This window comes from Corvus cornix, chromosome 8 (genome assembly GCF_000738735.6).
Source record: "Corvus cornix cornix isolate S_Up_H32 chromosome 8, ASM73873v5, whole genome shotgun sequence".
Taxonomy (NCBI): Eukaryota; Metazoa; Chordata; class Aves; order Passeriformes; family Corvidae; genus Corvus; species Corvus cornix.
The window spans coordinates 9,115,392-9,129,053 of record NC_046338.1 but is presented as its reverse complement, the minus strand read 5'-3'; the positions used below and the strand labels follow the sequence as shown (position 1 = coordinate 9,129,053).

The 13,662-nt window shown below is 39.7% G+C and overlaps 1 protein-coding gene across 7 annotated transcripts in view; it reads left to right on the top strand.

The window, feature by feature from the left end:
- Window positions 1-13,662, top strand: part of MAST2 (microtubule associated serine/threonine kinase 2) — a 188,659-nt gene that overhangs the window by 151,157 nt on the left and 23,840 nt on the right. For all 7 annotated transcript variants that reach the window (XM_039555709.1, XM_039555708.1, XM_039555707.1 and 4 more), the window contains 7 exons: window positions 2,944-3,045; window positions 6,932-7,064; window positions 8,693-8,754; window positions 9,404-9,489; window positions 10,892-11,100; window positions 12,014-12,152; window positions 12,581-12,713. In XM_039555709.1, the coding sequence (XP_039411643.1) occupies window positions 2,944-3,045; window positions 6,932-7,064; window positions 8,693-8,754; window positions 9,404-9,489; window positions 10,892-11,100; window positions 12,014-12,152; window positions 12,581-12,713 (864 nt within the window). The remainder of the gene's footprint in view (window positions 1-2,943; window positions 3,046-6,931; window positions 7,065-8,692; window positions 8,755-9,403; window positions 9,490-10,891; window positions 11,101-12,013; window positions 12,153-12,580; window positions 12,714-13,662) is intronic.

Below are 13,662 nucleotides of genomic sequence, written 5' to 3'. Positions count from 1 at the left end.
TGCATCATCGAAATAATCATGAAGTAAAAGTGAATTTTAGATATTTTCTTCATTTTGGAAAACGTGAACTTGAGTGTTACACTTCACATCAAAGTAAAAATACTAAGAAATAAGATAAAGCACTGATACAAAAAAGAATCTGTGACATTTGGTTCTTTACCTGTTGTCATGGTTTAAAACCTCAGGTTGCTGAGGAACAAAAGGTTATAGTCAGTTATTACTTGGCTGAATCAATAAGGTAGAAGTAGCCAAAAGATGTCTGATGACTGTTGCCTAGGTGTAGCCAGTTGGGCAGGAAGGTGAAGGATTGCAGGTGTTTCTGTGCATGGAACAAAAGGAGCAGGGGAGGGTATGAGTATTGTACAGCAGTGACTGATGCTGCACACTGGCAAATGGATATTCCGATTGGGGTTGCTTTCTTCGTAGGAGCCTGAGTGTAGATTTATCAGTCCTTGGCTTTGCAGATCTATTGTATTGGTTTCCATCAGTATATTAGCTCAATTACAGCGTTGTGACTTGCATATCACAGTTATTGGTCCTGCTGAACCCCAGGGGAGGACAGTGATTTTAATTTCATGCCCCAGCAGCCACAGTTAGTGACGGATGGGTCTTTCAGATAAGGGAATCGGTTTGTAAATTATCCATCGCTACCTCCTGTACACGTGTCACCGGCAGTGTGTGCAGGAATGGCATCAGCCTCTGCCCAAACCCCACTGGCTTCTCCCTCCTCCCCTTGGGAGGGGGGGAACCCCTGAGATGCCACCAGCAGCCTCGAGGCGAGCGCGTGGTGCTGGGGAAGCGCTGCTGAGGTGGCACAGCTGTGCCCAGCTCATGGGAGCGGCAGGTGGTGCTTGGCTGGACAGCCCTCCCCTTCCCGGGTTCTGTCCGTGGGACACCCTGGAAATAAGAATTCTGTAGGGATGTCCGGGCTGTCCTGTGTGAGGAGGAAGGAAGAGGAGGCAGTTTCACTGAGGAGCTTGGAAGAGCAGCGCTGTGCGGAGATGATGGCTGAGTGGCTGTTACAAGTTGTGTTTGGTTTTTGTAAATCCTTTTTTTCTTTTTCCTTTTACTTTTCTATATCATTTGGCAGTCGTGGTCTAGCTTTTCATTTTCAAAACAGACACCTGATTAAATTAATTGCATTTTTAAATTATGTTGCCTGAATTGTCATAGATGAAAAAAGGAGAAAACAAAAGGACTTGATTTAAAAGACTAAGTTCTCTTTAACAGTGTAAATGGATGCAAAATGATGAATTATATCTATTATATTGTATTTTTTGCATTATATAACCTATGTGGGGGGGAGAAAAGGACTTTCCAATCGCATGGCTCATATTTCAAATAATACAAAGTTGTTGATGTTTTATTTATTCATTCCAATGCAGCTAAACCCTGGTGATCTGGAATGGCTTTTAAAATATAAAAGCATTAATTTCTTTCTACAATTCATTTTGTAACTTTTAAGTTTGCCTAATGCATTAGAGGGCACAAAGTGAATATTTATCATTTTCATTGCGATTATTTTCTATTTTACAATTTAAAAAAATTTTAATTAGGAAAAAAATTACAACTTATTTCAGTATTTCCAAAATAACCTTCTTTTTAAGGCTCTATAGGCAGGAAGGATCTCTGATGTTTTCAGATAATGAATTAGTAGGTACATCATTCTCTTCAAGCTTAAAATTCTAGCCCCAGCTAATCAGTGTGGAAGGAGACAATCAACATTTCTATTCTGACCAGTGTCAAAATGAGAAATAATGAACCTTCGACAATTTTTTTCTGTTTGGTAGTAAAGTATCAGAGATATGTTATTTAAAATGCTGCTTGTATATTTCTACTTCTGAATTTCTGCTTCCTGTGTTTGTATTGATCTTTTAGGAGGTCACCAGTGTGATTTGACTTCTCAGACATATAAAAATCTTCTTCTTAGGTGGTTCTCATGGACAACACTAAATGAACCTTTTTGTTTATTGCTGCTTTCACTGTTGTTGATAAAATTTCATTCCTATAAGTAACTGGCTCATTGCCAGCAGAAGCTCATTTATAAAGTTCTGGACTCTATATTTGTGGCTGTGTTAAAGCACAATTTTTAGACCTTGGGGAAAAGTAGCTGTACTTTGTTTAAGAGTTTTTGCATGCCATTAGAACCACTTTTTTATCCCTCTGCAATGAAATACTATCGTATTTCTGCTCCAGGACTCATCATGTAGCCATTGTGTGCTTCATGAAGAGAAGAGTGATTTGGGAGGGCTTTTTTGGGTTGCCCTTTTTTTTTTTAATTCTTACTGTTTTGGCATGTTTACTGTTGTTGTAAGACATCCCATCACACAAATATCTTGAAACTAAGACTTGAATTTATACTGTAATATCTGGTAAAGTAACAGACAGGACTAAATCCTCTGAATTAAGTTTTTATATGCTCTTTTCTTTGTTTATCTGCTTGGTCCTACATAACATACAATGCAATGCTGGAGTTGTTCAACAGGATTGATAAAACTAAAAAAAGAGAAACTGAGGTTGAGTTTTTCTTGACAATGAGGAGAAATTCTAGTTCAAATTCTAGCTGAAAGTAAAGCGCAGAAATATGTGTGTCTGTTAGTCATTACCTAGTTGTCTGTGTTGTGTAGAAGGCAAAATTGAAAAAATCAGTATTCCTCTTTTCATTTTAAAAAATAAACTAAAACCACATTGTATCTATTATAATTGATAGGTGATATAATGCAAATAGAGCCCTTGAAATATCTCTTGCATGATAATGGGGGTCAGCTGTGATGGAAAAGCCATTTGTATCTTGGCATCCTCGAGCAAGCTGAGCTCAGCCTGCCCTGACTCAGCCATGCTTTTGCTGCTCAGTTACTGAGCTGGTGATTGTGTTCAGCATCTGATATACAGAAATTCAGAGCTCAGTGCTAGGAGCATAATGTGCTGTTCTGCTCTCCACAGGCCCACGAGCGATCAGAGAGCTCCGAGGTTGCCTTTGTTACCCAGCTTGTGAAGAAGCTGATGATTATCATCGCCCGGCCAGCTCGGCTGCTCGAGTGCCTGGTGAGTGTGGGCCTGGGACAGGCTGTGCAGGATCTAAAGAGTGCTGTTCACTTGAGGAGATAAGGGACACAAAGCCTTCAAAAGAAACCTTTAAATTCTTATTAAAACATTGATGAAAAATGAATTCATATTGAAAAAAAAACCAAACAGAAGTACTAAGTGCCTTTTGCGTTAATACAGAAGTCGTTCTCCAGTGGACTGTCAGCTGCAGTAGCAGCTAAATTATATTTTAGTATAAAGTTTATGGCTGAGGGCCCAGATGTAGCTGTTGACATAATTCCATGCTACTTGGTGCTACTGGATTTTCCTCATATTGTTAATAGTTACTGTAAGGAGCCTGTAAATGTCTGTATGGTGTGTGCCTGGTGTCCAGAGCGCTGTGCTATGGAAGAGGTGTCCCTAAGGAAGAAGTTCCCTACCACGACATAAATGGTGTTTGGGCTCTGGGACTCAAACCCTTCCTGTAGACCCAGCAACTGGTGAAATCTGGTGTCAAGTTTTCCAGCTGTGAACACACAGTGGGATAGACCAGTGTGAGATCCAAGTAGCTTTGGGAGCCTGGGTTTGAAACCATATTTGGTGCTATTGGAATACATGCAAAAGCAAGTCCCATTGCTCTTTTATAACTTAATTTGGCTAATAATAATGCTTTTTTAAAATTTAATGCTGGAAAATGGTGAAAATTCTTTAGGCAATCCCAATGAAATAGGCCACTGTGTCCGGAAGTTCTGCAACTACAAAAATATTTTCTTGGTATGGTGGAGAAGCAGCTTGAAAACCTGTGTTCTCACTCATGCCATGGCAAAAGGGTTAACATAAACCATCAATATATCTAGAAAGAGGTGTACACAATTATGTGGTGGATACTGGTTATAGGATTAAATTCAGTGACTGTATTTCAAAAGGATGTTGAAAAATTAGTGAGAATGTAGAGAGGTCACGAAAAATTGTGAGGTGTCACAAACCTACAGTAGAAGCTTCTGTAATGAGAGGATGAAATTCCCTGGTGTGTTGGAGCACACTCGTGGTGGTTCTTTCTGGACATAAAAGTGACAGGGATGCTACAGGTGCTGGAGGCATCGGAGAAGTTGGCTGGATTAGGAATCTGTGTCTGGCTATAAAAGCACAGTTAACACGTGGATTATGTTGTGGGCAGCGTGTCCGTAGGTGACTTTTCTCCCTGGAGTCACTAGAAGATGAATGAGTTTTGTGGAGCTTTCTTTGACAAAGTAGACAAGAGTGGTCCAGTCTTACCAATGATACCAGTTTTTGGAAACACCTGCAGTAGTACTGAGAGCCAGTAGACTTTGGAGGGTTCCTTATCCCTCCTCCATGGCTCTCAGATGGATTGCTTTGCTGGGAACCCTACAGTGTGAGGAGGGCCACTGTCAGTGATGAAGTTGGCTGCACAACCAGCAAGACAGATACCTTCACTTACTGATTCAAGAAATCTGTCAGACTGCACTGAAAATCCTGGGCACAGCTCTATTCAAACTGGGAATTCTTTGGGTTTCAAACCATATTTGTGATTTAGATGAGGTTTTGTGACTCCCACTTACCTTCCAGTACTTCTTTAAAATTTATTTTGGAAGTGAAGACAGTGAAAAAAGGAGATAAGTTTAAACTTACTGTGTTTGTATTTGCTGCATTCACCATTGTCATTTTTGCTTGTGTACACTCATTATCTAGGAAAACATGGAATATTAGAAAGCCCTGTGCATCCATGTTTATACCTGCAGAGAGTTCCAAACTCAAGGCAGCTCTTAGTTCCAAATGAAGAGGTCTCCAGGTTCTTCTGTGTTCTCCACTTGATGTTCTGCAAAGTGAGTGGGAGCAGGTGGAAGCAGCGAAGTCATTGAGATTTGAGTAATGAATTCCAAAGCATGTAGTGACAACCTTGACCATGAAGTGGCCAGACTCCAAAGATTAGGAATAATATCAGGATCTGTGTGTTAGACTTCCCTGTTTTTTTCAACCTCCATTGCCTTTGTGGCAATTTTTTTCCCAAATACATATTTTAATGTGGTGACATGAAGAATTAAATATTAGTGTTCCTTTTGTCCTATAAAACAAGGAGTGTAGTAATGGATAGTCAACTATTTAAATACTTTTGAGAACTAAATTTAATTTTTCTTTTTAACGTACTTTTTTGTAATTCAACCTTTAGTTTCAATTATATCTGAGTTTATAAACAGTTTTTCTACTATTTAATATTAAGGTTAATTTTAGTAACACAGCTCATTCTTCTTTCTTCCTTGTAAATGAAATAAGTGACCATATAGACAGTTCTTGTGATGGTTGTGGATTGTTTTAATGCAGATGAAGGCACTTAAGTATTCTAAACTTCAACTATTTGGCTTCAGTCTTTGTATTACCTGTAGAACTGTGAAATGTTTATTGGCAGAATGGGTCTTTGGGGCTCCAAGAAAATAATAATATGGTTTGTACATCTCTGAAACCATCTTTAGGAAAAAGTTGTCTAATTTTTTTTTTTTCGGTTTATTTTTCCATGGCACCTACCTCCCCTTAGCAGGATTCATTCCTCTGTATTCAAATGATTAAGTCTTCTATAAAGAAGTCAGAACTGGAATTTATATAGTTCCTTAATGTTTTGTATGTTTGGGTTTTTTGTCACCAAGTTGGTTTTTTTCTTCTGTCCTCTACTCACCATTAAATGACCTGCAGTCGTACCTTGAGAAGTCCTTCCTTGACTCCACTGTCCCTTTCACTGCATTCTGGTGACCATCTCTCTCTGTGGTCCTCTCTGGTCTGGCTCCTGCTCTCTGCCAGTTCTGAGACTGTTGATTAATCCTTTTCCAGAGGAGTTAGGAAGGAACTTTGTTTCTTGCATTGTTGCTGTCTTTGGTGACAGCATCTATCCAAGCAGCCTTGCTTGGAGCAGTCATGGAAAAGTGCATCTGTTCTCTGTTCAAGTATCTTCACATCATTACAAGCTCTAATTTCCTTTTCTTGTTTGCAGTTCTGTGCTTTTTTTCTCTTACGTTGCTGACCACACACCAGTTCTTTACTGCTGCCCTCACTGTTCTCTGTGCATGCTCAGCTGTGTGCTGAAACACTTCCCCTTTCACCCTCCCATTTCACTGGAAAATTTTTGAAGAGTGTTGGCGAAGCTGCTCATTGCTGGTGAATGATGAGGTTTGTAGGGGGGAGAGCTAAAGTTAACTGGTGAACTTGTTTCTAAGCAGTGCTCCTGCTGCCCAAAGCTTGTCTTTTATTTCCTACTGTATCTGTTACTCCAGTGCAAGAGATTACACCTTCTGGCCTGAGAGATCACATGCACCAAGACTGAGTTGCTAAAGTGATCCTGTGCTGTATAGTACAAGAAATAGGGCGGCAATACTTCTTATGAAGAAAGTTGTTTTGTTAATAATTTTATTAGCAATTGCTCAGGTTAGGACAGTGACAGGACTGGGTGGGTGTGTGGTTTGATCAGAAGTGACATCTGACAGCAGGAAGGGCTTATATTGGGTTAGCTCACCTGTCAGGTGGAGGTGCAGAAGGTGGTGCCTCAGTTCTCAGACCTTTCCCTGGCACATCTCAATGTGACAGAACTGGGAGATGTGTCCACACTTGACACTTATGTTAACAAGACCTTTTGAAAGTTTGGGTTTGGTTTTAGAAAGTCCTTGTCCTCTTTTGACTTGCAGATCTAAGCCCATGGACACCCTGTGGGATGTAACTGTCTGTTGGTTTTGCAGAGCAGAGTGGGAAGCACTGACTTACTTGTAACTGGAAATGTTTTGCGTCACTGCTGAGCCCAGAATTAGCTTCGGATGTTTCTGAGGATTCCCCTCCGTGGGGAGAAACCTTTCATACTTGTAAAGCTGCATCATTTACCTCTCTGTCTCTCACTGCTTTCCTGTAGGAGTTTGATCCTGAAGAGTTCTACCATTTGTTGGAAGCTGCAGAAGGCCATGCCAAGGAAGGGCAAGGAATTAAATGCGACATTCCTCGTTATATTATCAGCCAGCTGGGACTCACCAGGGATCCCCTGGAGGGTGAGAACTCTTGTTATGTACTTTCCAAACTGTTGAAAGGATAGTCAGCTCTCCTGGTCACTACATAGCTGAAGGATGTTTTTATTTTATTGCTTTAATTTCTAGGCCATTTTTCCTTATTTTCCTGTTTGCTGTCAAATTCTAGATTGTCCTTTCCAGCCCCATGTCTCACAGGAATGTTACTGGGGTAAGGATGGCACATCAATAGTGACAGTTCTTTACTTATGATGTTAATAATGTCTCCCTGTATTACAGCTGCAACAATGTTAAAAAATGGCTTTATGATTTAACTGTTTTCTCTGGGCCATTGGACAGTAAAAGTTTACCTGTTATTCGTCTGATCTGCCTGGCCTGCTAGTGGCCTGGTTGGAAAGTATCCTGTCATCTCACTTGATTGTTCTCTTTGGGAAAAGTGTGGGTTTTGTGTTTTCCGTGAGAAACGAAGATGAATATGAATTTTTAGCTGGAGGTGAGATTGAAGTTTTACATCTTGTGTAGCAGCCAAACCAAAGAGAGCAGTGTAAGGACAGAAACAGCTTCTCTGCAAGGTGCCAGAATTACATATGGTAAACTTAATATAGACATACATTGGCTCAGAAGACTGTAACTTTAGAATTAGTGAGTTAATATTTCTGCCTGGCACTTTGCTGGCTGAAGTGACAAGTTCTCCAAGCATGCACAGCTTGTTCAGCAACAATAGAAAGTGTGACAGAGACTGGAGGTTACTGCAGAATATTTCAGCGATTGAACCATACTTTCTGTTATCTCAGGAGAGCATAATTTTAATATAAATTAGTAGTCTGGCTAGGACTAGTTTAACTTCTCTGGTGTTTACTGGAATGACAGTGACAGGTTGACTTCAAGTGAAGAGCTCTTCGGGAAAATTTCTACCAAAGATTGCTAAATGCAATTTAATAGCATTTGTTGAAATCTGACATTAAAGGGAAATTTCCTTTGATCCCTGTCATGGGAGAGAACCTTTCCATCGCTAATTCCCCTTACTAAAGTCAAATTTTCTTTAGAAATGTGTGGAGATGTCAAGGTGCCTTATTTCCTTTCTGTAAGGAGGGCACCCAGAAATGTCAGTGGTGTCTGTTCAGAGGCTCGTAGCTAAGGTAGGATTTGGGCTTGCAAAGTTTACAGCATCTCCTGCGACAGCTGAGTAGCCTAAACTAAGTGACTTTCCCCCACTTTGCTGCTGCTCAGCGTTTTGCAGAATCAGCCACATCACATGGAGGGCAGCTGTTTGAAATGTGATGCTTTTTCGTTTTGGAGCGCAGAGGTGCCACCAGGCTGCATGCAGACATGTGTGTGGAATAGGTTTTAATATTAACTAGACAGCACTTTCCCCAAACATGCATTTTTTGCTTTTACTTATTATAGAAACCATCTAGAGTAAGTCAGGCAGAAATTTAGAACAATTAATTATATTTGCCTTTATATAAAATACTGCCTGCAGCAGTAAATGTTAAAGGTTATCACTGTATAATGGGGGTGACTTTTTACAGAGGGAGAAAATGTCCTTCATCATCTACAAGCACCTCTTAAAATCCTGTTTTTCTTGTATAAACAAAGAGAATAGCGTTTGATTGAGATCATTAGAAGTAATCTTTCCTCTTTCTTTTCAGAAATGGCCCAGTTGAATAGCTATGACAGCCCAGACACTCCCGAGACAGATGATTCAGTCGAGGTAAAGCAGTAATACACTCACTCTGTCTAGCACTTTTTTTTCTCTCAAAAGAAGTAGTCTACAGTAAAGAATTAATTATAATGCAGAGTAATTGTAATTTAAAAAAAAAAAGGTGCTGACATTTAAAAGCTCATATTAAAACTAGAGTACATGCTTGTAAAAATGTGAAAATCTTTATACAGTGGTGGTAAAATGTTTAAAAGATGCAAATAGGCTTTATTACCAAGTTTTGTTGATTTTTTTTTTTTTAAATTTTTGGAGTTACAAATGAAAATCATGTGGAGGAATTCTTTATATCTACATTTGTAAAATGTGATGGGTGTTGAAAAGAGTTGACTTTAGTAAAACCACTGGAAAAATTTAATTATGTAACTGGCTAGGTTTCAAAGATCCTTATTTTATTGGTTTTTTTAAAAAATTTAATATTAAGGAAAGGCCTGAATCTTACTGTCCACTGACTTTTTTGTGCTAATAGTTATGGAGGGAATCTGCAAACAGACAATTGCCCTAAAGCTGAGGGCTCCAGAAATTTAGAAATGGATTGAGTTTGAGCTAATGGGCGCTTAAAGAACAAAAGGACAAAAAAAACCCCATATAGAATTAAGTCATTCCTGCTCCTGATTTTCATTTTTGTGTTGTCTTTCCCCAGAGCCGTGGGGCCTCTGTCCAGTCAAAGAAAACTCCATCTGAAGAAGAGTTTGAAACTATTAAACTGATCAGTAATGGTGCTTATGGGTAAGACTTTTAAACTTTGAATTACAAGAAAATGCTATTGTTGTCCTACCCAGGAAAGGGCTATAGCAAAGTTTGGCAAATGTCTGGGTTTTGTTAGGTCCAAAGCATAAAGTAATTTTGCTCAGGTCCTACAGAGGTTCCACACTTGTTGTGTCTTCTGCATTCTTCTGGGAGATGCAATTTCTTTCATGTATTCAGTTTATATATGTAACATATGTGGCTGTTTGTGAGCACTTGAAATGCTAAAAGAAGTGCTAGAATTAACTGGGGTAAATCCTCTGTGTGGAGTAATACTTGAGAAAGGCTATTAGATTTTATTATCCATTGAAGAATCAAGTATGAATTCAGTCAGTTACAATTTTAACTGCACATACAAACCTATCCAGAATTTTAAAAGGCAGTTTCTGACTCTTTGCAGTTCATAAATCCTTACTAGTGAGGTCATTAGGCTGTTACTGAAAAGCAGTGATACTCAGTAGGTCATAACAGCAAAACCTGAGCATGTGTTTGAGTGTTTTGTGGAAGTGGGTGCTTAGTTAACAACAACTCACTTTTAAAACACTAAATGTGGAAAAAGTGCAAGCATGGTTTTTAGTGAGTGAAGACACAGTGGAGTATGTTGAAGAGTCATATTATTAGACAAAAAGATCTTAAATCTCTTCAGTCATATTTCTGCACAAGTCCCATGTAACTTTGTAAAAAGGGGAGAGAGAAGTGGTAGTTTTGCTGTTAGTCACATGTCTTTATCCTGGGTTTATTTTATAGTCAGGGGCTGGTGAGACACAATGCCATGGTAAATGTAATGTACTCCAGAGAAAGGGAAACAAGTACTGATTCAATAAGGCAGGCAGACTGGATGAAAATTTTATTTGCAAACTGTATTATTAATGTGCAGGAATCTAATGATCTGCAAATGATAGAAGTGTAAGAGATACTTTACTGAAGGAAATCCCTGGTGACAGTGCTGCGTCAAATTAGTTTTATGGAGCTTGGAAAGAACTCGTGCTGATTCCATAGATTTTGGACAATTTTTTAAGCAAAGTGGTGACTGTTGAAAAATACATGCTGCTCTGCAATGGTGCTTATGGAAGTTTGTGACATTTGTGTTTGAAATATCTCCTTGTTTGTCACATCAGCAAAAATGCTGCTTTATTCAAGAAAGCAGAGTAGCTTTGGGAAGGAAGCGTCATGGGGTTCCTTCTTTTCTAGGGAAGCTTGCCACTGAAATGGGATTTTATGGAGTCATGGATAAATCTGTCGGGATCCATTCAAAACAGTTACCATCACTGTTTAAAAACCCCCTAACAAAACAACAAAACCACAAAGAGCTCCAAACTTAACCCCACAGCAAAGCAGTTTGAACTGAAAAGGGACCTTTTCCTCTTGGTGTGTGCTTTTGCAGAGCGGTGTATTTGGTGCGGCACAAGACCACCCGCCAGCGTTTTGCCATGAAGAAGATCAACAAGCAGAACCTGATCCTGAGAAACCAGATCCAGCAGGCCTTTGTGGAGAGAGATATCCTGACGTTTGCAGAGAACCCCTTCGTGGTCAGCATGTTCTGCTCCTTTGAGACCAAGCGGCACCTGTGCATGGTTATGGAGTATGTGGAAGGTATGGTTGTCATCATCCACACCTCCAAAGGGGCCTTAGTTGGGATGGATGTGGGGTACACACAGTCACACATCCCTGTGCCTGATGCAACATGTTTGCAGTGGAGCTGAGCCTCCCTGCTGAGGTCAGAAGTCAGCAGGAACTTTCCAGTCTTCATTGGAAAGGAAGCCCTCCCTCTCTCATGTGGGATGGCATGGCTGGATCCATAGCACATTTGTTTGACATTGCAGTTAGAAAAAGACTTAAGAACCATAGTCTTTGTTCTTTAGCAATCTTTTTAAAAATAAAGTGCTATTTTATGCTGGGGTTGGTTTTTTTGGTTGTTTGGTTTGCTTATTCTTTGAAATATAATTTGATTTTACTTTATCAGTATATCTTATTATAAGCAATATCCACTGGTGGGTAGGATTAATTTCTTATGCCTGGTTTGCTTGACTGAATGTTTGAGAAATAAGATTAGAGTTATTGTATCAGTGCTCTTTCAGATAAATTAGTGGAATGAAATCAGATGTACTGACAATAGGAAATTTTAATATTAATTCCTCTTTGCAAGTAGAAATGAAGGTCGAATGACATGTGTGGCCAGTGTTCTCAAATGACATGTGGCAGGAAGCTTGAATCAGGAGTCCACAGCCTTACTTTCTTCAAGGCTTCCTTCAGTTTGTAAATGGCATCTGTACAATTCCTGTCTAAGCCTGCCCCACATATATGGATCTCAATTTCCCTAGGATTTTAATATTTGTTTTAAGTTCAAGACAAACTACAGAGAGATCTTTAGAATTCCTCCTAACGGGGTTGTGAGAGACAGCCTTTAGAAAACTTAGTCTAACGTTGTGTTGCAGACCCACAGCTGTTCTTTCTTACTGCTGTTTGCTGTTTCAACGTGCTGTATGTGCAAATGTTTTCTTTCTAGGAGGTGATTGTGCTACTCTTCTCAAGAACATTGGTGCCCTACCTGTTGATATGGCGAGGATGTATTTTGCTGAGACTGTTCTGGCACTGGAGTACCTACACAATTATGGGATTGTTCACCGTGACCTAAAACCTGATAAGTAAGTCTTTGGCCCCTCAGGAACTGGAGGGACAGAGCCAGTCCTTCAGGGGCTTTCTCTGTAGGCAACAGGACATGAGGAGTGGAGACAGCATTGGTCTTCAACAGTGTCTGACATGTAGGAGGTTTTATGGAGTCTCTTGCTACTGATGTAGAAGCAGATAGGCACTGAGAAAGGGTGGGAAGAATGTCTTCAGGTATTATCTCAGAGCTGTTGCTACACTGATGAAATTATGGCAGAAAATAGTTTCACTCCTAGTTGCCTTGTCTGCTCTGTGATATTTGTTTGCACAGGAGGTTTTTCCAGGTGTTTAGTGGGGGTGTAACACTGAGATCTTCCTTAGCATTATCTTGTGTTCTTTTTGTTTTAAATTGCTTTTGGGAAACAATTAAATGAATGTTGCATTATTTTACTTCTCTTTCTTTTAGTCTCCTGATAACTTCAATGGGTCATATTAAACTAACAGACTTTGGACTGTCCAAAATTGGGCTAATGAGTCTTACAACTAATCTTTATGAGGGCCACATTGAGAAGGATACCAGGGAATTCCTGGACAAGCAGGTAAGCTGAAAAATTTTATCTGTTGATGTGGGATCAGATTCAGGATTCTGTCTTGGGATAGAATCAGAGTTTGCAGCCCTCCTTCTCTGCCTTAATGCTGTGCTGTGCACTGTAAAATGAGAGAAAAAGATACAAGTCCGCTCTCACGTTTGTACATAAGTTGACATTGTTTGTTATTTCAGCTTCTCGTTTTGGAGTCATGCACTTCAGCTCTTAGTTTAGGATGCTGAAAGGGTGGCCCAGGCAGCAGTGCAGGTGTAAACAGAAGTTGGTGTAGGGATGTAACATGGATTTTGCTGGAAGGTTGTTCCACGATCTCCCCCTTCTGGTGCTTAGAAAGTTCATGGCAAGTTTCTGTATGTTTCTTGTAATTTTGTCTAATGGCTTAAAAATTGATTTTTATCCCCATGATATTTACTAAGGGTCATTTTTCTCCTTAGCCTTCATTTTGCTAGGCTTAACCAGCTAAGTTGTTCTAGCTAACAAGATAGATTTTCCTTTGATGAATGAATAGCTCTTCCATGTAACTCCCTCTGTTTGAGTTTATATTCTCTGGGCATAGTTGAAGGAACTATTCCGGATGCAGGCTCACCAGTATAATGGGATTAAAAACTGCTTCTCTCTTCTGAAGATACCTAGGATCACAGCTGAATTTTTCAGCTGAATTTTTAGTTGTGCCAAGTATTGATTCATAATCGTCCTGTGGTGTTGTCTTCCTTTGTTTCTGAGTAAGGATGCTTTTTCTAGCAGAACTCTAAGTCATTAGATCATATTCTTGCACTTTACAGTGTTTTGTCTTTCACAACTATTTTGTTACTGTTGTCGCTGCTTTTAAGCCCCAGGCAACTTAGATCTTCCAAGGTAATTTCCTTAGCCATTGTCCATGCCAGCTGTACCTCCCAAGATTAAGGCTGAAGTGTGTAATCACTTGCTGCTAATTCTGCATCTG